Here is a 25,101-nt window from a genome sequence, read left to right on the forward strand (position 1 = left end):
AGCTTTTGTAAACTGACAACGTCGATTCTTGACTTGTTGTTGGCGAAATCATACCATTTGGCTGCAATACAATTTATATACAGCGGGTAAAAGGGTGAACGCGACCAGTGCGCCAATTTTTACTTTTATTTATTACTAGCGGTCCGCCCCAGCTTCACCCGTGGTACATATTAACGTTTTCTCTACATAAGAACCATCCTCGTACTTCAAGGAATATAATAAAAAAAGAATTATCGAAATCAGTCTACCCGTTCACGCGTGAACCCGTGACCAAGGAAAACGGGTTTCATTTTTATATTAGGTTTTATCCCTGAAGTCCCACGGGAACGGGAACTATGCTGGTTTTTATTTGAAAACGAGGGCAAAGCCGCGGGCGAAAAGCTAGTCTCTAATAATACCTACTCCTTAATAGTTTTTGTACCTATTTTAATTTTCTAAATTGTAAAAGAACGCTCCACCCCACTACATTAGAATTAATATGTTTACAGAGTGAGACAATGAATTATTATTATTTTTTTTAAGTGATAGGTATATAGTATTAATCAATAGACCTCGGCAATAGACCGATCCATACTGAGCCAGCGCCCAGCAGCTTCGCTAAGAACTTTTCGCGCAAAGCAGCTCGGTAAGTGTAATTCCGCAAACGATTCGAATCGATAATATTATCTCTGATGGATCGTGAATAGGCAACGCGGTTATGTCAAAATAAAGGAACGTTATTTTTCAAATTTGACATTGACATTGAAGTATTTATATTTTAATTTTTATTTCAAGACTTGAAGTCTCGAAACTTGAAAGTTGAAAACTTGAAATTAAACTAAAAGTTTTTATTAATCCATTGATTTGAAGTTAATATTATTTTTTATAGAATCAGCTATAGCAGCTGCTTTTTACTAATTAAAAATACGCAGAGTATCTCTTAAAGAGTACCCAGTTTCGTCAGGCAATTTTAACTACACAAAAAAAAACAAACAATGGATGATAAAGATTACGTGGATTTAACATCCCAGCTGGATGCACGGGAAATATTGAGATATTTAAATTATTTGGGAATACATAACATAAGTGGTGAAGTTTTAAAGTATTTTATCACAGGTATGTAAACAATTACGCCGATCAAACTTAGTCGACTCTTCATAGTCTAAAAATGGTTTAAGGTCATTTATATTAATGTTTTCAGATCTTAAAAAGCTTATAAAATATGATTTGCAACAGAAGAGTCAGTCAGGGAATAAACATATGAAACATGATGGGCCAGAAAGACTGCATAGTGCAAGCACTTTTTCATCTAGAAGTCGTTCTAAAGCCTATGATGGCGTCTTATGTTGCAATAAAGAATGTCGAGGACCTAGAAGACCACTTACTGTCCGTAATGTACAATCATCTCCAAATTTGGGACAAAAAGAGGAAGAAATACCACCAAGGAGATCATGCTCCTGTGTCAGAGTGGAAAAGAAAACAGAAGTTAGCAAGGAACCTTCAAAAACTACTGTTACTTTAAGTGATAATTGTATGTAGTTTTTAAAAATTTATGTTTTACTAGGAAGTCTGTTTTAATGATCATCATTTCAAGTTTACGTCTAGACTTATTTTGTAAAATAATTTGTGAATTTCTCTAGTGTATTGAAATGCATATTTTTCTATTTACTAACTTAAATATTCATAGTAGTAGATCATTATTACTGGAACATATTTCATTATAATACACACAAATACAACTTTAACGTATATTTTTAGTGATAAAAGTGCCTAAGCTACAACCGAAGAAAAAATGTGACCCCGTCAGCTTATATCATTATTATTCTTCATTATGGGAAAAATACAAACCAAATGTACCAGGGGAGAATGACTGGGCGGATATAAGATGGAGAATCAGGCAAAAAATGGTGGGATGTGATACACAATCCTCCAGCAAAGTAAGAATATCACTTATTTCATTCATATTTTATATGCAACCTTTTAGTAAGCACAAAGAATTTAGTTTTATCAATGAAACATTTCTGAAAAAAGTATTTAACTTTTTTCACATTACTTAAGAATGAAGTTGAACTCTAGTAAAATTAGTTCTCCGAATTCTGTAGATTTAATTTTGGTGGTAAATAAATTTGTTCTCATGTCGAATTTTTTTCCTTTCAGGCTACAGTACATCACAAAAAGAATGCTAAGGAAAATAAAAATACAAGCTGATTTATACATGACTAACTACAGGAATAGTTTTTAGTGCTAAAAATGTAATGCTAAGTCCTATTGTAAAGGCATTAACTAAAACAGGGTTTTAAAACTTATGTTAACTCATAAGCAAGTGTTTATGGTCCAGTTAAATAGTTATTAAGGTTGAAATTTCCAATGCTCCTAGTAAAATAATTATTATCATGAATCTGACTGGAGTACTGCAACTGAAGCTAGCTGAATTTTGTAATTCCAAGATAATAAAATCATACTGAAATCTATACAAAAATAACTTTTAAAACATTTAAATTTTCCTTTTGGATAGTTTAATTTTGACATAACTTCTACTCTCGTAGAAAGTGTACTTCATTTGCATAACAATTTTAATAAAACTGGACAAAAAGGGATGTATGACCCCCATATTAATATGTAATGTGCTTCATTTTTTTTCCAGAAAGCTTACAACTTGTATCTTTACTATTATTAATTAATTTAATAAATAAAATCCATTCAGCCACTATAACTATTTTATTTTTTCATCTGCTTAAATCTGATCTAATTTGAATTCACTTATTCTGCTTCTACAGTCAGAATGTAGATGGTGAAGTATTCTTTCTTCTATCTTCTCTGCCGCAGCTTGTGTTAATATTAATGTGTCATATTTTAACATAGAATAAACATTTAGGCCATAAACAGGCATGATGTTTACATGTGGGAGGGTGTCCGTTGCAACTGTAATATTTCTTGGTGCATAATCAGTACTGTAAATGAAAAAAAATTTGTTAATTAGATTGTTTTTGAGACTATGATGATTGATTGTTGTTGGTTGTAACAAAAATAGGTATAATGATACACTATTCATAACTCAATAGTGGATAGTAAATTATAACAGGGTATATTGCTAATTGTATTTGAATGATTACTTGAGTTTAATTTATGGTAAAATATGTATCATGCAGTATTGCTAGATTTTAGTTAAATAAGAATTTAAAAAGGATAATAACTTACTCATCAACAATGAGTACAGATGGACCCCAATTCCTTGATTCAATTAATTCTCTAAGAAAGTCTGGTTCATCTGTTGGTAGCTCTAAATCTTTAACGACATGTAAGTCATCCTGTGCTAATTTAGCTGATAGGGTTGATGTCAGTCCTTGTATACGAACATGAAATGGAAGCATGAAAAAGTGAGTTTTTCCCGATCGTGGCCCGTGGGCGACACCACCGCCACGGAACAGTGGAGATCTTATCGACCCATGACGAGCTCGACCTAAACCCTTCTGAGGCCATGGCTTTCTTCCTCCTCCTCTTACTTCTGCACGAGTTTTGGTGTGGGCCCACGATACCCATCTAAATTTTCTTTGCCATATTACATTGCGGTGAATGATATCGATTCGCGGTGTCGCTGCATATACCAATGGATGCAGTTCAAACAGTCCCAGTTTCTTTTCTTCTACAGAATCTAAATTTTCAATCCATACCTCTCGTGGTTTGGTATACTGAGGAGGATATTTCCAATCCTTCTTTATAATACTTAAAGAATTTGAATTTATGGCCGATGTCGCGAAATAACTTGATCCGATTTGAGATGGCAAAGATATGTGAATTCTTTTAAGAGCATTGATAAGTAAGGATGTCATTGTTTAATATTTTTGCAATCTGAAATTAATGCGTATTGATAATGAATAAAAATATTTTATCAATTCATAATTCTTGTTATGTACTCGATTTGTTTCTTGCAAATTCTAACCTAAAAATATATTTTTTTTAATTTTTAACCTAAACTACGCTAAACAACATCTGCCAATTCTGACATTCATATGACATCTTCCAATTTTCATAGACAATATTTTATTATCTGTTCTTAATCCGGATAATATTTTAGAATAATTTTTTAATAGCTTAAATCGCATCATATAACAATAAATTTATATTTAAACCACCTATTTTCTTTTTCTATGTTCTATGTTTTCGAAGATTTAAACTTAATTTACTGTTGCCACTTTTGTCGATAACGCATAATTAATGAATTATATGGCACATATTTATCATAACATGTGTCATGTTACAGACAAAAGGAACTCTTACCAAATAATTTTATTAAATATACTTACATCTTTCTTCAAATAAAAATCTTGTAGCTGAAATGTGTGCCTTAAATGCTATAAATCACAGACTAATAATAATATACTACGTATACAACCTTAGAGTATAGATATCTATAGAGCGCGAACAACCAAGTGGGAACAGTAGGCACAGGTGGGAACAACACGACGTTCCCGCCGCGCGCGCTCGTAGTCGTGGTTGAGTGCTGACGAAGTGCGTTGCTCTGGAATTTTATTCATATTTACGAATAAACATGCTGAAATGTGCAGTGCTATCTTGCAAAAACGATACTAGAAAAATCACAAAATTGAAATCCAGTATCACATTTCATCGGTAAGTCGATTGTTATAATTATTTTTATGAAAATAAATCTAGCATCGCGGGGGTGAAGGGAAAGTGGGAGGGGACCCGCGCAGGCTCGCTCGCGCAACTCACGTGATCGTAGTGATGTGACTTGACCAACGCTGTACTCGATAGTTTACTAGAAGAACTATATTTTAACTTATTATTTATTTTACTTTAAAATTAAAACTCTTCTAGAAATGTATTATAAATAATTTTGTGGTGTGTTTGGTATGATACAATTTCTAATATTATGAATGCGAATGTATTATAGTGTAAATGAAAAGTATGTAATGTTACGATATATGGACCGCTAAATTGATTTTGAAGATTTTGGTAGGTATAGAATGGATAAAATTAAATAAAAAATTATTAATATTATTTATTAGTTATATTTTAAATTATTAATTATTTCTCATTTTAAAACATTATTATTATTGTTCTATTTATTATTGAAAAAATAGCACTAAACCCGATCTTTTATTTTATTAATTTTAATATTTAAGAAGTGCATACGTTTTTCTGATATTCCAATTAAACATATTTTTTTAAAGTACTTATAATTAATACAAAAAAATATTCAAATGGAATAAACACACTTTATTCACTTGGTAAACAAATTTAAAATTACATATTTATACTTTATTCATACATTTCTCCTTTAATAACATATTGAACATAAAATTTACATATGATACATATTTCTTTACATAACTTATCGATAGCTCATCACGCAATTGATATCTATCCATCCCTATTTGTCACACACACATCTATATAGTATCTATAGCTCATCTGCCTACGATGTGCACCAAGAAGCTTATATCTTATACACTGGAGATTTCGGTATGAACATTTGACGTGTAACAAGAAAATTGTTGTGTTCTATCACTTTCACACCTAACTTGGTATTGCCACTGTTAATACGAAGTTTTCCCAAGGCTACTATGTATGCTGTAATATTCTGTGCAAAAGGTTAGTTTTTGTACATGAGTTTGTTGATAAATTGCCAACAACGTCATTCAGAAGCATTGTTGGATGAGACAATTATTATTTATGCTAAATAAAATAAGTATCTGAACCAATTATTGAAAAGCGATATTCCCTGATTATGGGTAGTTACCATAATAAAATTGTAGCAACTCTCACTTTGACAATCTTAATCTTAATCTTAATCTTAATATCTTAATACTATTATAAAGGCGAAAGTTTGTATGGATGTATGGATGTATGGATGTATAGATGTATGGATGTATGGATGTTTGTTACTCTTTCACGTAAAAACTACTGAACCGATTAGAATGAAATTTAGCACACATATAGAGGGTAACTTGGATTAACACATAGGATAGGTTTTATCCCGGAAATCCCACGGGAACGGGAACTATGCGGGTTTTCCTTTGAAAACGCGGGCGAAGCCGCGGGCGGAAATCTAGTATGACATAAGTGTCAAAAAAATTGCGTCGCTTCGAATATTTAAGTTAATATTGTTGCGTATTTAATAAATATTTTCCGAATATTAATAATGTATTGCATTGTGAAAAATTGCAGAAGTTTTAGGACACCAAATTTTGGCCTATAATTTCACAGGCAAGTGTATATTTACGTTATTTACAATATTCCTCAATACTCATGCATTTACCTGTTTAGAATCATTTTAATGGCAAAAATCGTCAAATTTATCATCATTTTACTAAGCAATCATGTTAAATAAGTTCTTTTCCTAATACTTTCATCATTTTTCAACAAGTTTTCAACAAACAAATTTAACAAGTAAGGTAACCATGATGATGGGTTTTTACGGATAGCGACGATAATATATTGCTAAACAATATTATGATGAACATTTAGAACACCATTTTAAAAATTTTTATACTAGTAATGAAACAACACACGACATCGGTATTGCACTCACATATTGTGGTTTGTTCTTTTTTACATTGAAATTTATACTTTTTAACCTAATATTTTTTTGTTTTACGTATTTCAGCTTTCCAAAAATGAAATAAAAAGAAATAAATGGCTGTCCATAGTGCCTATCAAGGGTAAAATTTATCAACATGCCAGAATATGCAGTTTGCATTTAAAGCCTGAGGATTACGGTCCAGAAAAAAAATACCTTTTGAAAAGTGCTATACCTTTTTATTTACCACATTCTTGATACTGCGTCTCCACTGATAAAGTAATTTTAATTATATTATAATTAACCACCATGAAACCATTAGTAACCGTAAGTACAGCTCCTGAAAGACATACGAATTTCTGAGAACTGTAATATCGTTACCACACATCAACACTAGCGATGCAACTCTCCCTTTGGAATATTGAAAAGTTTTAGACTGAAGCTTGAGTAACCAAAACGATGTTTTAATGTATGTAGCACTCATTTTAATTAAAAAATCGTAGTATGAGATCAAAAGTTATCAAGCGTTATTTAAAACTATCATTCTCTACCAATTAAAATGGTATGTACCTATAAAGATGATAATTATTCATATAAGTTGACCAGTAATATTATAATATACAGTGCGACACAAAAGAGATGAAAATAAATGAGGGCGCCACCGTCGCTCATATAGCAACACTGATACTGCGACGCAAACGATCTTGATACTATAGAATAAAAATCCAAAAATGTATATAATATAATCTAAAATAAATACCGCGATTTAAACCGTTATAATTGTTTCAGTGTAGCAATAGAGTAATTTAAGACAAAAATACATTAGTATTTTAATTGACCTACCTAGGTCAAATTTTACTTAAATGTATTTGGAATTAGTTATTTTATAAAAATCGGTCAAGTGTTTAGACTGCAGAGGCGCACATAGAATCAAACATACAAACAAACAAGCATACATGCAGCTCAAACACATTACCCTCTTTCTGGGTCCGTCGGGTAGAAAAAAACAAGGCGATTTGAAAACCACATATTTTTATTTTTTTGTAGATAAATTTTGTACATTAATATAATTCATCAAAATCTAAATATTCTACTCCTTCAAAGGACTGATCATCACTCTGTTTCGAAGTACTGGCAAGAGGGTACGGGGCATCTTCAGTATCTGTAAATATGATACAGTAAATATGATTTTTTTTCTTATGGTTTGATTGATTAAAAGATAGATAGCTGTATGAAAACAGTTATCACTATACTATGTAGTAAAATCTAAACTAGGTACTTTATTTGAGGCTGGTTGGATTGGATATAACTTCTTGACTCAAATTGTGCTGGTCGCACTATAAAAACTAGTTTTTGTTTACATACAAATAACCTCAAATTAATTTGCGAAAACGTAATAATCGCCATACATACGTACATTAAACACTCGTTACTAATGGAATATTCTATTTTACGTAGTACTGAGCAAAAATAAATGGAATCTAACCGGTATATTCTGCTGTACGTTTGTAAACGTTTTCCAAATCAGTCAATAAATTTCCAGCTTGAAATTCGGACAAACACCGAATAAAAACTTTATACACCACATCACGGACACCGCTAGGTTTAACCTTTTTCATGATGTCTCCTTTTTTATTTAAATTTCTTGTTCTAAATAACAATTTTATCTCAATAATTCTCCACTTCACGAAAAAAACAACAAATTTTTATTCAACTTGACAGCTACATTGCCAATTCAGGGTTGCCAGGTAATGAAAAATGAATTAGTTCCAAAATAATTAATTTCATCTCTTTTATGTCGTACTATAAATACTGTTAAAAATATATGTCGTTATTATTTATAGACCATGATTTTTAGTTTTTTTTATTTCGAAAAATCCTGAATATACAAACCAGTGTGGTCACGTTCTGTGGGTACAGAAAGAGACAAAAAACAACACTGACGTCATTCAAGGTTATATTTTCTTGTGACAAGTTAATGGTCATAGTGCAATCTCCAGTGTATTAGATATAAGCTTCTTGATGTGCACAAAGCAATTTGTGCAATACACGCGCTCTATACTATATCTATACTCTAAGTATACAGGTAAATTAGCTTGGAGAAATTTTTGCATATGTAGTGGTGTGTATATTACTCAGATCTTAGAGCGCGTTTCCACTATATCGTTCTGGCCTATACAAAAATGTTTCGATATCCTAACATTACTATTTAATTTTATACTTATTCCTAGCAACACTTTTGTTTTCAATAAAAACAAGTTTTTATTTGAAAGAAAATGGTTTTGACTTTATAAAAAAAATATATCATTCAATTTTACGCCCTTGAGCAAACGACAAGGCGACTACCGTGAAACAATAAAATATCGTGTCCATAATAATTTGTTTCATAATTAATATTTGACCATAATAATTACGAAACAAAACAAATAAATAAATCGTCACTTGATAGTGGAAAGTGGAAACACGCACAAAACCAGAATAAACCAGTTTACGCTGTCCGCAGGTGCCACGTGCAGTCGTTTGGTAGCGTTAGAACATAAAGCACATTTCATTCAAAAATTATAATTATTATGTACGTAGTTTAATTGATAAATTTTGTATTTGTTGATTGTTGTTATTATTTGTTATTATTGTTATAATATTTGTTGAAGTGAATTACATGTCCCGCAGCCGGAGGCCCCAAATGAAAACTCAGATGTACTTAAAAACTACAGTTAATAGCTAAAATGAGACTTTTACACCCATGTCTGCACGATGCAGACCGGAGTTAAAGAATGAATTTATACAGTTTAATAATTATAAAGACGTAAGCTTGGATGCTAACTAAGGGAAATCGCATCCACATTCTATTCCCGTGCGAACGGCGTATTCAGCAGTTTTGTATGAAGGCAGGGCCATAACTAGTGTTTAATTTGTGTGTAAGTGTTGTAACTTTATATTGTTAATTCAATATGGCTCCAGTGTTAAAACATGGTCGAGGCAAGCCTTTGACTTCTCAAACTAAAGAATTAAACTTTAAATGTCGTTTCTTTTTCAGGTTAGTAAATTTTTCATTTTAGTAACATTGTTAATGTAAAAGTTATATGTATGTTAAATGTGCAAATATTAAAATAAAGTCTCATCTTTTTCAGAGGAGAAACACATATAGTTTAATTTAAAATCCCTTATATATACAGGGTTACTTGTAAAACACCGGCAACCTCGCAGGACAAGATAGCTAACATCATAAGTAACAACATTTGTTCTACGACTTTTGATAATTTGTTAGATTTTATTTTCATACAAAAATAAATATTCATTTAATTTTCCGTCTGAATATTATAAACTCTACGCCTCCCAAAAATTACGTAAAAAAAAAGCGAACGAGAGGGGGAAGGGGGCGTCGCGTGACGCGTCGTCCATCCGATAATGAATAGAACATAGACTTACAAATGTAAGGAGAGTACAATAAAAGTTTAAAAAATCATTTAAAAATAATTTATTGCGTTATGCCAAAAGTCGTAGAACAAATGTTGTTACTCATGATGTTAGCTATCTTGTCCTGCGAGGTTGCTGGTGTTTTACAAGTAACCCTGTATAAAATAAAAACTAAAAATAAAATGTTGTTTTATTTTATTTGCTGACCATACACTACTACAAACGCAAAAATTTCTCCAAGCTAATTTACCTGTACAACTGTAAATGAATCACATGAATGCATCTGATGCATTTATGTCAATATCTGTGTCAACTGTCAAATCAATATTTGACACTCATTTGACATTAAGTGTCATCAGCTCTGTGTACTAGCTCCAGTCCGTATCTAAAATGACGGGTTAGGTTCATTTAAAATAATAGTTCCTAAACCTAAATTATATCATGAAATGGAAAAAGTTAATTTCATAAAGTGAAGAAAAATATTTTAAATGTAGTATGCACTATCCCGAAGAAGCAATATTAATAATTCTAGCATAAACTTCGGTTGGTTCTTTACATTTTCTAGTTGAAATTAATTTAGACTCTTGTACATTTTAAAGTAGGTCAACTTTGTGTCAATCAAAACATTTCACTGCAGTGTACTATATAAGTGATGCTCATTTTCGTGTAACAAGTAAATATCTACCGAATAGTTGAACATTATATCAAGACATTTTTGGATATTCTGGATACCCTTTACAGATTAAATTGTGTAGAAAAAGTAGAAAAAATACTATTACAATGGGGAAAATGTTTTGTTTTTACATACCTTTCTTTAAGCTACAAATATATACAATGCGAATTTCTAATATTAAGATTTATGAGATAAAGATTATCCCAATAAAATGATTTTTAAAAGCTACATTTTATTTTATCGTCTTCTGTCTTAATTTAATTTTACAATTTAAAAATATGGAATGGATATGCCCCAAATAATGCTGCATTTAATCTTAAAAGTGTGTAACTAATATAGCAGTTTTTATGATAGTTAAATATAAGGAAGTTGTGGGACGATAACAAGGACTCAAGGATGTGAGATTCAGGAATTTATTAATGCTAGTGGGCTGAGCCTGCCCCCAATGTGTGAGATTATAACTTATACAGAATTAAAGTAAGTAAGTAGTTTTTATTATCTCGCAATTTAAGTATTAAAATATCATATTTTATGATAATTTCTGCAGATTTAATATTGTTTTAAAAATTGTTTGCTTTATTTTAGATCTACACAACAGTCAAAGAAACAAATCAAGATGGGATGTATGAATTTAAATAATGATAATTTTGTTATCAGGATAGAAACTCGGCAGAAGAAATGCTGACTGCTGTGAAAGGTTCATCAAAGAGAGAAATACTAACTCATTACCTCCATAAATGAATTTGGATTTCAAATACTCGATGATACAAGAAATATTTTAATGGGATGAGATTGATCAGCTAAAACTGTTATTATTATACTTCTTGCATGAATTGAGAACCTTACTTTTAGGAAGACTGGTTGAAAATAGTATGAGTAAAATATTAGTGAGCCTAGAAATAAAATTTATACTTAGTTCCTCTGTAAAAATTTTTAAACATGTAAAAATGGTTTCCTTTTAATTTATTTTTATTTTTCATGATTATTATAACCAATAAAGACTGAGTGCACATTGAATATGTTTTTTTTTAACCATATTACAAATGGCAGGTGCTTCCTGTATTTATTCAAATAGTTTTATGATTGTGATTTATTTAACAATAATATTTTACATTTAGAAATTTAAGTCTAACGATTAAAACGCGATTTATCAATTGAATTTGAGTAAATCGCATTTAAAATTCGTAAGGTAGTCTTAAATTTCTAGTGCTATAGTGTTTTCATTACTAAATAATAACTTTTTCTTTACAGATTAAAAACAGGAACTTAAGTACTTAAACACAGACTTTAAAAAATCAAGACTACTTGTCCAATTGCATAAATAAATATTATAAGTCTGAAAAGCACAAATATAGGAACATATCAAAGAAGAATAAACAATAAATACAATTAAAGAAATAACAAGACTTCAAGTACAATATGGCATCTAAAGGTAAAGTATCTGTAACTAGTTTAGTTAAACTAATATAAGCAATTTACATTATTTTGAGTCTGTAAAATAAATTCCACCGGAAATCTTCAATCAATTATGGACCAAGAGCTGACTCAAATTCCATTAAATATAAGTGTTATTCATATGAATAACACTATACTATATAATAAATAGAATACAAATTTACAGTCTTAACCATATCAAAAATAAAGATGGATTATACACCAGCAATAATTTATGTTAAAACAACAACTCTCATTTATAACGCGCGCTCTATTATTCTCTTGTATATAAAACATACTACCATATTCGTCACCTACACAGGCAATTACCTAACTGGTTTTGTAATTTTGAACATCTGTATTCTGATGTTATAACGGTAATTCTACATAAATTGTGATGCTGCCGCCGTAAACATTATCAGTATTATCTCTCGCAACAAATCCGATAATAGTCTTGCAACTGATAGTAAAAAAGGTACTTATATAAAATATTTCTTGAAGAAAAATGAATACCATGAATATTGTATTGAATAAACCAACCATTTCCCACCATGCAATCCTGTATCTATTCTTATGACGCAAGGGTGCGTTCCTCTCGCGCAAAAATGAAGCGGTCGACTAAACGATTTGATTTCAAAAATAAAATAAATTTGCGATGCTCAGTTTTATAAACACTACCTACCTGTGTTCAGTGCTAATACTATTTACTTAATTATGGAATTCGTCGAAATTTGCCCTTTATTGCGAGTTACCCTCCTAACTACTATTCTTTATGGGAAAATAATGAAGTAGGTAGTTACCTAAGGAATTTTTTGGATGAACCCATGTAAATAAAGTCTAATAAATAAATCATATCGTGATATCAAACTTCAAACAACATAACATTTAATTGTAATCATATTATTTGCATATCGCTATACACTCGTACGGCGTACCACAGATTGTTATTAATAACGTATATGCGTGTATGAGCAGTCTTGCGCGGCACTCATACGCTGATAACCGTATATATCTTGTTACAGCGAAGAAAATGTCCGTCGACTATAGTAGCAATCCGGCCGTAGCGAATTTCGTGGAATATTTGAGAATACCGAGTGTTCAACCGAATATTAATTATGGTAAGTTAATTAAGAAATATACACGAATTTTATATTTACATCACATTATTTTTAACATAGATTTAAAACATAACAACTAACACAGAATTTTTTAAATGATTACGTTGATTTCATTATGTTTTTATTTATTTAACTAGCTCTTCGCCTATCGCTTTACCTACTGACTACTGTCGATTTCGATAGCTAGTATTAAACAATTTAAATTTTTGTGTCACGATAACCAGCTTTCTAGTTGGTAGGTACCAATCTATTTTACTTATGCCAAAATCATCAGTATTTTAGGCATAAATAGTCAATTTTTTATAGTCAATTTTTATGTCTATATTTTCTAAATTTATGTAGGATCATCTAACAGGGACTTATTGCACGCCTCATAAGCGAAGCGTTGAGGTGGGTACTACTGTCACTTCGCGCAAAACATCTGATTTTTCAAACTTAAAATATCTTTATGTATCATACATTGCACTTGTAAGATAATACATACACACACATATTAAGAAAAAACACTATTTTTAACGTTCATGATATTTTTGATGTCATTTTTGTTATTTAAACTAGTTAAAAAACAGTTTAAAAAAGTTCTGTCTTGGACGTCCGGGTGTCTGTATGTGCGGATCCTTTTTCTTGTTAACACGATAGCGACCGAAATACTTTACTAATCGAGTCTTTTTTTTTCTCTTACGCTTGAGTATGCTCAGGAATAGAACCCTTTCATTTTTCAGGGTCTGATTCGATGTGGTTTAATTGTTATTAAATAAACAAAAATAATAATTAATAAATATTTATTAAAAAAAAATTATGAGGCGTGCACTTTTGGATTTTCCAAATTATTGAATTAGCAATTGCATTTAATAATGAGAAAACTATATGTAACAAAAACAAGTCGATTGTAATTTTAACCTTTTTTTGTCTGAAGCAGATTATACCTTAGGTAAGTACCTACCTTAGATTCACACTCCGAAAAGAAAAGATAACTAGTTATGATAACTAAACTCCTAAATTGACATAGCTGATATTTTATCTAAAATAATCATTGAGATAATATTATGAAAATATGTAATAGGTACAAATATTTTGTGTAGGTACACTAGCTATGCCACGCGATTTCACCCGCCGCAGAATCAAGCAGGCAAAAGAAGTTTCCAAAGTTTATGTGGTGTTTTGGTACATAATATAAACAATGCCAAGTAGCATCAAAAAACGGTTAGCAGTTTTCGTGTGAAAGTGTAAACGTAGGTACATTCTTACCAGACCATCGTCCTCACAAACATTCGTCCCATCAACATTGCAAATGTCTTCACATATTATACCTACATATCTTCAGACTTCATGTTATGTATAGATGATAGGGTGATAGAAGGATGCAATAATAATTCACGCTGCAGATTGACATCGCGTCCTCAATTATTTTAAATTGAATAATGTGGCTGTAAATCGAGATCTTTGTACAAGTTAGTTAGGGCCTAGGTACTCCGTACTCGACGGCAAAATGATAAAAATTAACTGCGTAGTTCTTTATAATTCAAACATATTTTTTGTTTACGAAATAACAATTTACCTACCTACCGGTAAATTTTTGATGCTCTTTTGATAACAAAAATGCAGTTGCAGCAATGCTGCAGCACCCCTAGCGGATACCTGTTGAACTAAAATCTTCAGCTCCATAAAAAAATCCTTTATTGCATTTTTTTATTATAATTAGTATATGGAAACCAGAGCTAATATAAAAGTTTAATTTAAACATAACATTTATGCATAGCGAGATATACTTAGATTTTGCGATGTTTTCTTCAGGCTGACTTTTTTTACAGATGACTGCGTGAATTTCCTCCAAAAACAAGCGAGAAGCTTGGATTTAGAGTTTAATGTGTACAAAGTAGTACCTAAGAAGCCCATCGTAGTGTTAACATGGGTGGGACAAAGTCCTTCTCTCCCGTCGGTCCTTCTCAATTCTCATATGGATGTAGTGCCTGTGTTTGAGGTAAGTTTTAATTTAAATGTCTCTCTTTTTAGCTTTTACTAATGGTTTGTATGACAAAAGAATGTGGCTTTGTATAATTTTTTTTTCATTTAATCCTGAAACTTCAAAAATAACTTATGTGTAATAATTTTTCAGGATAGTTGGACATTCCCACCGTTCAGTGGTCATATTGACAAAGATGGTAAGATCTACGGCCGCGGATCGCAAGATATGAAGTGTGTCGGTATCCAGTACATGGAGGCGATCAGGAAATTGAAAAAGGCTGGAGTTTCTTTGAAGAGAACTCTTCATCTGTCATTTGTTCCTGGTAAGTAAGAGATTAGTAAGAACGCGATATAGGAACTTTGCGTATTGCACTTTAACTAGCTAGATCATATTTTGTATTCTTATATTTTGCTTATAAGTTATAACGTATCAAATATCGACTTGGACTTGGATATACCACAACATTTTTAGTAGGCCAAATTCAAGGCGTATGTACCCTAACGACCTTCTGTGTATTATATTATGAAACAAGGTCCTGTAAATTGAGTTAATCTTGTATGAATAATTACTTATAAAAATGATATTGAAATGGATTTGATTTTCTTGAAAATATTATAAATCGAAATAAATATAAAATATGACCAAGACCCACGACCATATCAGTAAAAATCTAATAGTGACATCGCGATTCTTTCCAATACTACATGACATAGTCTTTATAATACATATTGCATTTTAACATATTTAAACTATATTCTAAGAATTATAATTAAAATCGTTAACAGACGAAGAGATCGGTGGAGTGGACGGTATGAGGAAGTTTGTCCATACACCTGAATTCAAAGCTCTGAACGTTGCCTTCGCTTTAGACGAGGGCATGGCGAGTCCCACTGAAGAATTCATTATATTTTATGGTGAAAGAAGCATATGGCGTAAGTATTTCAACGATTTTTTTTGCCTCAACCCTGCATTGAATAAGCTCTACAATCTGCTAAACCGATTTATTATAAGGCAACATTCAATCTTGCCTTGCCCAGTGTTGCTAGATTAGTACATCAAAAAAGGGTATATTAACACTTACTAATATGTATTGCTTGCAAATTTACATCATCTTAGACTCGATCCTTTCCAATTTTGTATAGTTTCCTTTATATTAATAGCTAACAACATTTAACAGAAATCCACGTGCATTGTACGGGGCAGCCCGGCCACGGTTCTCTTTTATTCCCAAACACGGCAGGTGAAAAGGTAATAATTTTAAAATTATTAGTGTTTAATATTAATTATATGAACACAAATTTACAAAAACTTTAATCAGAATCAGGCATTCTATATTGATAATAATATGTAGATATATTATAAAAAAAAACAACTTATGTATTATTTTTTATATATTTGTAATAAAATGAAGAGTTTTAATATATTTGGTTTCACTTTTGTCTATTCTATTTGACTACCACAAAATACATAAATACCTGAGAAGTTATCTTTGTAATTAGCTATTGAATAATTAACCCAAAATGTCAATTATAAAGCCAATAACTATCATCATTTATTGAAACAATTTTTTTTAATGCGTTGTTTTTTTTCAGCTAAGGTTCATCATAAACAAGTTCATGACATTGCGCGAAGAACAGAAGAGCATTTTGGACAATGACCCCAAACTGACCATCGGAGATGTGACCACTATCAATTTGACACAAGTGCATGTAAGTATCAAAAAATGTAAATTTTTTTATTTTTAATTTTTATTGATTTACTACGTATCAAATTGTTCAAGGCTCTTGTTTTAAATCTTCTTATATATAAAAATGAATCCCAAAATGTGTTGGTAAGCGCATAACTTGAGAACGGCTGAACCGATTTCGATAATTCTTTTTTTATTATATTCCTTGAAGTACGACGATGGTTCTTATGTAGAGAAAACGTAAATATGTACCACGGGCGAAGCCGGGGCGGACCGCTAGTTAATAATAATTAAATGAGGTAGAGGAAATTAATTGTGCTTTTTTTTCTAATAACTCAGTTCTCTATTTAATCTTCTTATATATAAAAATGAATCGCAAAATGTGTTGGTAAGCGCATAACTCGAGAACGGCTGAACCGATTTCGATAATTCTTTTTTTATTATATATTCCTTGAAGTACGAGGATGGTTCTTATGTAGAGAAAAAGTAAATATGTACCACGGGCGAAGCCGGGGCGGACCGCTAGTTTAATATAATATCATTTAGTTATACAGCAAAATGTTACCTATAAGTAATTTATTTTTTATACAGCTTTAAACATATTTTTATTGTTTATTATCTGCTTTTATACAGGGTGGTGTCCAATCGAATGTGATTCCAGAGAAACTAACCGTTGTGTTTGATTGTCGCTTGGCTGTTACCGTCGACCATGAACAATTTGAGAATAGGGTATGTATATATTATTATTATAAACAGAAAATATTCTTCTCTATTTTTCTTTGTTTTTGAAGTGAAAACTTCTTTAGCGGCGTTGGGTATAAAATCTTAAACTCGCGTCAGGACACGTGGCCTGATCGAAAAAGCGTAAGACGGATGGATATCAAACATGCTGAACGTTAATAATCAAGTTTTCACTTCTGCCGGCACTCCCGGAGTGCAACCCGTCATTTTTTTGAAGTGAAATTTCTTTAGGCGCGTTGAGTGTAAAATTTCAAGGTCGCGTCATGGCAATACCTACGTCATGGAGTAAGGTGACGATTTTGGTATCTTGAATCTTGCTAAAGAAGTTTCACTTCTGACACGTGTGCCCGGCACACTCGCTTTTTTTTTCTCGTTAAACTATATCATGGTCGTTTTACAGATTAAAGAATGGTGCAAAGAAGCTGGTGAAGGTGTTACTTATGAATTCGAACAGAAGAATGACAAAATTGAATGCACGAAAATTGATGAAACCAATCCCTTCTGGGTTGCTTTTAAATCGACTGCTGACAAGTTGTAAGTATAAAAAACAATATGGGTGATAATAATACTTACATATTAATTACATAATTGACTTTCTTGGATGAAGTAATTAACTATTCTGTTTTATTTGCGTTTTGTTAGTTACACAACTTACTCAAGATCGGCTGAACGGATTTTAATAATTTTTGGTTAATTAAAAAAAAAAAGAACAGTACTGTAATAGATATTTCAATATTTTTTTCAGAAATCTGAAGCTAGAATGCCGTATTTTCCCCGGAGGTACTGACAGTAGATATGTCCGCGAAGTCGGTATTCCCGCCATTGGCTTTTCCCCCATGAACCACACGCCCGTATTGCTCCACGATCACGATGAATATCTCAACGCAGACATTTTCCTCAAAGGAATCGATATTTATGTTAAAATACTGACCGCTGTCGCTAACGCTTAAAACTTGCAGCAATTCGTCTTGAACATGGCAATAATTACTGTTTTTAATTATTATATCTAAAGGTTATGTAAGTTTAACTACGCAATTTATGACGCTGTGAGCCTTGCCTATCTAGGAATAGATTAAATTATTTCATCAAAGCATATTCTTTTTCCTAAAATTATATATGATGTTGCTATTTTTATCAATCTTAACACATAAGTTAAATAATAAATAAGTGTAATAATATTTTATTTTTATTTTTCATATTAATTAGCGAAACGTGTTCAAATAATAAATAACTTTTTATTTACGCTATTGTTGCTTATTGAAATTTTTAATCTTTATTTATTTACTTCTTGTTAATAATCAAATATTATAATTATTATAATACAATTATATTTTGTTACGTAATAAAAATGTTTAAAAATAATAAGGTTTTATTTTATATTTGACCCACGATTTTACCACATCTTTTTTCTAAATTTAGCTGAAGACCCTGAATTAGACATTACTACTTTTTATCCCGACCCGGATGCGGGTTTTTCTTTGAAACAATGGTTTTTTTCAAAGAAAAACCCACATCCGGGTAACAATGGTTTTTTTTTCATAGGCTCCCTAAATATTTAGATAACTATTTGTTCGCAGAACGCGAAATAAGCCGGCACCACTAAGTTAACAGCACCTGAATAGATAATAGCGGCAATGAGTTTTTTACAACTCTACTTCGGAGGCAGATTGTTTTATCTTATAGCATTAGACCACTGACCAACTTAATTTTCTACAGATGTAGGTGAAAGATTGTACGATTACAATCAATCAGTTATCACGTAGAAATTTAACCACATTGCAATGTAAAAGTCTCGAGTATGATTTGAGTGATATTCTTATAAAAATGCCATGTAGTGGCAATCCATAACATAAATATTTTAAATAATGTTAATTATTGTAATCTAGTTTAATCTTACTTTTATTTTATTTTCTCTATCTTTTTCTGTTATAACGTTTATTTTGTTGGATGACCTTAATGAAATAGTATAGTCTGTGGTGGTAAGAGTATCTACGTAATCTACGTTTTTGAATTTTGGTACTCACATCCTTTATTTTATTTCTGTGATTTTATTCCTCTGAGCTCACATCATAGGGCGTATTCAGAAAGAAAGCTTGAAACTTATAAGCGCTTATCGGCGCTTGTCATGTTCATATATTTTCCTGTCAGTGCTGTCAACCCGCGCAGGAAAATATATGAACATGACAAGCGCCGATAAGCGCTTATAAGTTTCAAGCTTTCTTTCTGAATACGCCCATTCGTCACGCGTGACATGTTAATTGTCATAATATCTGACAAGTGACAACTTATCAAATATCATACTCATTACTCATTACAAATAACAAAATACAGGATCAGAAAAATCTTTGATATTGAAATAATAGTAATTAAATACTACAATAGTATAAATAAAAAATTATCCCACATAGAGGAATATTGTTTTTGTCACTTTTCAATTAATAATAGTAATGAATAAAATTTGTAGAATATGCCTAGAGGAAGGCGTACTTACGTCTATATTTGCGAAAAATTACAATTTATCGCTATGTGAGATGATAGAATACTGTAGCAATATAAAGGTACCTTGGGAATATAGCTTAAACAATGAATAATTTTTGAACTTTTTATTTAAAATTCGTTAATAATTCAACTATGCAGATACAAAAAAACGATGGACTGCCAGAACAAATGTGTAGCAATTGCGCTTACAAATTGGGAATAGCATTTCATTTCAAACAGACTTGTGAGAGATCGGATATTAGATTGAGGCAATATTTGGGTCTGGAGTTGACAAGCAAGTAAGTATTAAACACAAGCAATAAATGTACATGTGAATAGAATTAGAACCTTTTGATAGGCCACATAACTGAAATTGTAATTATAGAAAATAACAGTAGTAGTAAGAGCAAGATAGAAGGTACAGTAATTCAGTGTCGTAGTTCACAGTAATTGATATATTTCAAATTTTAATTAATAAATATTTATTTATCTTTCCAGATATAAAGATGCTAATATTAACACTGATCCTATTGTGAGTATTACATTTAATTATAACATATATTAATTAATATCTAAACTTTCTTACATTTGGTATGTAAATTAATGCTTTTGCTAATGAAAATGTTTTTCCTATTTCAGATTACAACTAAAACAACAATTATAAAGAAATGGTATTAATAAATATTTTTTATTGAATATTCTTCCTTTACCCAATTATTTCTTAATATATTTATGCAAAATTTGATTTTAGTAAATGTATGGGAGAAAGAAAAAAATCTCGCACCAATTATAAAAAGAAACCAGAATGTGATAAACTTAAAAGAGGTCCAAAAGTGAAGCCAAAAAAAGTGCATGAATGTTATGAATGTCATAAACAATTTCGATGCCAAGCGCAATTAGAAACGCATGTTTGGTAAGAATTAAAAAAAACAGTACTTTTTAAAGTGTAAATATTGTTATATACTTAAGTTGCTTGCTAGTGCTATTCTTTCTTATCTCTACTCAATTATTTATCTCACCTTTCAATTTATGTAATTTGAGTGAAACTTAAAAAAGTTTAAATAGTTATTTTTATTTAAGGACACACACTGGAGAAAAACCGTTTGCATGTGTTTTCTGTACTAGAAGATTTACTCAAAAGCATAATCTCACAATACATTTGCGAATGCACACTGGTGAAAAACCATTCCAATGTGAAGTATGCAGGTATAATCTACCCGCTTCGTGATCAAATTTTTTTCTATTCTTTATAAAATTATATAGGTGTAATCTAATACATGTATAATATTTACTTACAGCAAAAGATTTTCTGCACAAGGCAATTTACAGGCTCATATAAAAACACACACAGGACAGAGAGACCATGTGAGTTACAATTGTTATAAATTATCTATATATCTACATACAGTGAACAGTGGTGGACGTTTAATTAGAAACATGTAACTCGATGAAGTAGTCATCAAATTCATTTAACATTTATCTATTAACTTATTAGAGATTAAATATTATTTCATATGTAATAGAACACCCGTTTATCTAGATTAGATGTTTCTAATTTATTGTCCAGACTGAAAATACTCGGAAATCAGACTTGACTTAAAATTGTTTAATTTTATTAATTTAAGCTAATGTTTGATTAAATCAAGCAATTTCTTATAAAACTAGATAAACGGGTGTTCTATTACATATGAAATAATGCTTAATCTCTAATACATTAATACACAAATGTAAATAAATTTGATGACTACTTCATCGTGTTACGTGTTTCTAATTGAACGTCCACCACTGTATATGATAAACAAAGTTTCTTTCTGCAGCCCCACCTGCGTTTTCAAAGAAAAACCGGCATAGTTCCCGTTCCTGTGGGATTTCTGGGATAAAATCTATCCTATGTGTTAATTTAAGTCACCCTTTATATGTGTGCTAAATTTAATTATAATCGGTTTAGTAGTATTTGAAAGAGTAACAAACATCCTCACAAACTTTCGCATTTATAATATTAGTAGGATTGGATATTATTAATAAATGTTATTTATCTTTTTTATAATTTTAACAGGTTTGTCCAGCATGCAACAAGGCATTTATTACGTCCAGTGAATTAACGAGGCATATGACAAAACACACAGGCGTAAAAAACTTTAAATGTGATATATGTGGGAAGTGTTATTCTCATAATAGGGACCTAGTAAGTTTTATATTTTATTGTTGTATGAAAAAAAAAAATAATAAAAAAAAATCGTTCATGAATATGGGATAAATTTTGCATTCCAAATTATATTGTACTGAAGTATTTCTCATTATATGTACTTACTTATAAAGTTTGTTTTATCTTCTGGTCAACAAAGAAATGCGTTAACTACTAAGTTACTTAGAATAACAAATAATGTTTTTTCAGCGGCTGCACAAAATAAGAAAACACGATTGTGTACCAAACGAACACGAATCTCAAACAGATGCTTTCAACACAAACATAGATATTGTTGATGTGGACGAAGTTAAAAACTTACCATCGTCATCAGTAAAGGAAACAAGTCATTTTCCTAGCTTACATTTGAATAAAAACCAAGAACATTCCTTAATACCCCAAAACCACACACTGCCATATGAAGACAAGGGGATTAAAGATATTTTTACACATTCTGTATTTGGATGAATAGCTTTATACCATCTTGAGCTGAAAATTGTCATTGATTTAGTTCAATGCGGGTAATGCACCCAATAGTACAAGATAGTACAGTAGGCGCTCGATAATCCGGCGCTCGCCAATCCGGCACGCTCGGTAGTCCGGCACTTCGGGACTCAGACAGCCCGCTCTATAATCCGGCATTTCACATAGCTGAACGCCGGACTACTGAACGAAAACGTCGCAAATGATGAACCTAATATGTAATTTTAATACATAATTAATTAATATTTTAATTAATTTAAATGTAATTTTTTTTTATAATAAATTCAACTTACCATTTTAAATATGAAGTCTTATTTCCTATACTAATTCGATAATCCGGCATTTCCGACAATCCCGCAAAGAGGAAAAATTGCCGGTGCCGGATTAGCAAGCGCCTACTGTATATATTTTAGATCATCAGTGTTGTTAGTTCGTTCATAAATAAACAAAAGTTAGTAACAATGGAGGAATGATTTTGCTTAATCAGCAATAAGGTTCATTTGGCTTGGCAACAAGCTATATTTATAAAAAGTTCCAGAGCTTCTACATTCTACAAAATATGTTTATTTATTATTTAAAAAATCATGTACTTACTGTGTTCCTCCATAAATTATCATTATAGATTGAAGGTATACAGAATAATAAAAATATTTAAAAAGAAAAAGCAGTGTTTTAATATTTATTTATTACTTTCAACAAAATCATAATAACACTGGACTAATTGCTCTTTATTACATACTTGACACTAATTTATCTAATGGGAATCCAGGGTTCGAAAATTTCACCAATTTTCTTCCTCTCTAAAATAAAAAAAAAGATATTTAAAGATTAAATTAATCTATTGTAACTAAATATAATGATATTGTTTATAATCTCCAAATTATTATTATCTGATCTCCAAATTATGTTAAATTCTAAGAACCAAGTAATGTAGGCTTTATGATTTAGTTTTTGTTTAATAAAATAAAACCCAGAAATTGTTGATTGCTAAACAGCATGCTATGTACTTTCTATATAGATATCAATATCTGGCTCTGTGGCAAGAACTTGGTTATTCACATACTCATGATAATCATTTATGGCCACATACATTAATATAAATTATTCATTCGATCAAATCCATTAATTTTTAATATTGTAATTCTGTCAAAATTCTTACTAAAATAACACTTAGATACCTGGTACAGGGAAATCTTCTGGGTGTAATTCAATATAATGTCTGTGTACTGCCTCTTTTTCAGCTAAATAATTTTCTCTTTGTTTTGTGAAATATTGAAGTATAGCACACCATCCAGCTGTTGCTATAGCATGCTTTTGAATACCTGTAAACATTAATACATGTTAGGTTGAAATATTTTTTCTCAAGTCTAATAGGGTTGTCTTTAGTACTGAAGTATTTCTTATGATTTATTTATAAAGTTTTAGTTATGCTTATGAGTAAATAATAAACGTATGAGTACATACGTTTATGAATAACATAATATGTAGTAATAGTATTATAATATAGGGTTAGAATTTCAGGAAGATCAAAATATTCTATAATTTATTTTGTTTGTAGGTGACTAATGTATTTTTAAACACAAATAATAAACGAAATGGAAAAAACTAAGTTTTTTATTGTTCTTATGTAATCTTACCACTCATAACAGGTCGCCGAGTCCCGAAATTCATAACGACTCCAGTGCCAACGCCAAAAGTTACACCCAGTATAAAGGGCCAATATTGATTTAAGAATGGTTTTGTTCTTCCTTCATCTCCTAATTTCATAAGATCAATAGCAGACATTTGGCTACTCATTTTTGTATTTTTGAGTAGCACCCCTTGTTAGAAAACCTTTGAAGAATCTTTACAAATTTGACAAATGACAATAACACATGAAAGTTTGAGCTGTCAGTGTCAAATCGAAATCATAGATAAAAATAAATATCCGTACAATCACAGGGCGGCACAGAGTTAAATACTATGTCGGATCGTCAATGGTAGATTTGTGTAAACATATTATACAGGGTGTAACCGTGTAATCGTTAAGTGTGCACAGGCGATTATTCCGTAACTATTACAGATATCAAAAAAATGTTGTGTGGTTTTATGAAACCACGGTAAAAGTGAAACTGTTCGAACGGTTCCGAACACTGCTTTGTGTAGCGCATGTCGCGTGACGGTCGGCTGCCGAGTAGGTATACCTACTCGGCAGCCGCGATACACGCGACATGCGCTACACAGACCAAAAAGTTTGAGACGATGTAATAAAAGTTTCACTTTAAAACTTTAAACTGTTATCGACATTACTTAACCTAATGAGTAAAATGGCCATAATATTTTTTTTTAAATAAAACGAGAAATATCTAAAAAATATACATGAAACACTCCCATACATTTAGTATGAGATATGAATATCC

The 25,101-nt window shown here is 31.0% G+C and overlaps 5 protein-coding genes across 7 annotated transcripts; 3 read left to right on the plus strand and 2 right to left on the minus strand.

Moving 5' to 3' along the window:
* The first annotated feature begins 768 nt into the window (after positions 1-768).
* Positions 769-2,681, plus strand: Hyls1 (Hyls1 centriolar and ciliogenesis associated). Its single transcript, XM_090120415.1, has 4 exons — positions 769-1,095; positions 1,181-1,510; positions 1,738-1,916; positions 2,137-2,681. Exons 1-4 carry the CDS (start codon positions 975-977, stop codon positions 2,185-2,187), a joined length of 681 nt encoding a protein of 226 aa, XP_089976541.1. The 5' UTR covers positions 769-974; the 3' UTR covers positions 2,188-2,681.
* A 1-nt stretch (position 2,682) lies between these two features.
* Positions 2,683-3,957, minus strand: mRpL4 (mitochondrial ribosomal protein L4). 2 transcript variants are annotated; one of them, XM_090120414.1, is made up of 3 exons: positions 3,920-3,957; positions 3,178-3,828; positions 2,683-2,930 (listed from the first exon to the last, which is right to left on the minus strand). In XM_090120414.1, the coding sequence occupies exons 2-3, from the start codon at positions 3,807-3,809 to the stop codon at positions 2,714-2,716; spliced, it is 849 nt and encodes a 282-aa protein (XP_089976540.1). In that variant the 5' UTR covers positions 3,810-3,828; positions 3,920-3,957; the 3' UTR covers positions 2,683-2,713. The 2 variants fall into 2 exon arrangements, with proteins under 2 accessions (XP_089976540.1, XP_089976539.1); XM_090120413.1 differs by having other exon boundaries at positions 3,178-3,951.
* A 6,355-nt stretch (positions 3,958-10,312) lies between these two features.
* On the plus strand, positions 10,313-18,901 carry LOC149908828 (aminoacylase-1-like). The gene is made up of 11 exons (XM_090120401.1): positions 10,313-10,480; positions 11,862-12,042; positions 13,067-13,162; positions 14,974-15,143; positions 15,279-15,450; positions 15,914-16,060; positions 16,306-16,376; positions 16,721-16,837; positions 17,449-17,544; positions 17,957-18,090; positions 18,302-18,901. Exons 2-11 carry the CDS (start codon positions 12,030-12,032, stop codon positions 18,504-18,506), a joined length of 1,221 nt encoding a protein of 406 aa, XP_089976527.1. The 5' UTR covers positions 10,313-10,480; positions 11,862-12,029; the 3' UTR covers positions 18,507-18,901.
* A 971-nt stretch (positions 18,902-19,872) lies between these two features.
* Positions 19,873-23,380, plus strand: LOC149908829 (uncharacterized). Of its 2 annotated transcripts, XM_090120406.1 has the most exons (9): positions 19,873-20,114; positions 20,194-20,333; positions 20,533-20,566; positions 20,674-20,705; positions 20,786-20,947; positions 21,115-21,240; positions 21,333-21,399; positions 22,091-22,219; positions 22,430-23,380. In XM_090120406.1, the coding sequence occupies exons 1-9, from the start codon at positions 20,004-20,006 to the stop codon at positions 22,685-22,687; spliced, it is 1,059 nt and encodes a 352-aa protein (XP_089976532.1). In that variant the 5' UTR covers positions 19,873-20,003; the 3' UTR covers positions 22,688-23,380. The 2 variants fall into 2 exon arrangements, with proteins under 2 accessions (XP_089976532.1, XP_089976533.1); XM_090120407.1 differs by lacking the exon at positions 21,115-21,240.
* On the minus strand, positions 23,371-24,572 carry ND-B14.5B (NADH dehydrogenase (ubiquinone) B14.5 B subunit). The gene is made up of 3 exons (XM_090120419.1): positions 24,340-24,572; positions 23,881-24,024; positions 23,371-23,502 (listed from the first exon to the last, which is right to left on the minus strand). The coding sequence occupies exons 1-3, from the start codon at positions 24,497-24,499 to the stop codon at positions 23,453-23,455; spliced, it is 354 nt and encodes a 117-aa protein (XP_089976545.1). The 5' UTR covers positions 24,500-24,572; the 3' UTR covers positions 23,371-23,452.
* Between the last annotated feature and the right edge of the window lie 529 nt (positions 24,573-25,101).

This window comes from Colias eurytheme, chromosome 4, assembly GCF_061535395.1.
Source record: "Colias eurytheme isolate Ceu_HAF_F1 chromosome 4, ilColEury1 Martin Lab GWU primary, whole genome shotgun sequence".
NCBI lineage: Eukaryota > Metazoa > Arthropoda > Insecta > Lepidoptera > Pieridae > Colias > Colias eurytheme.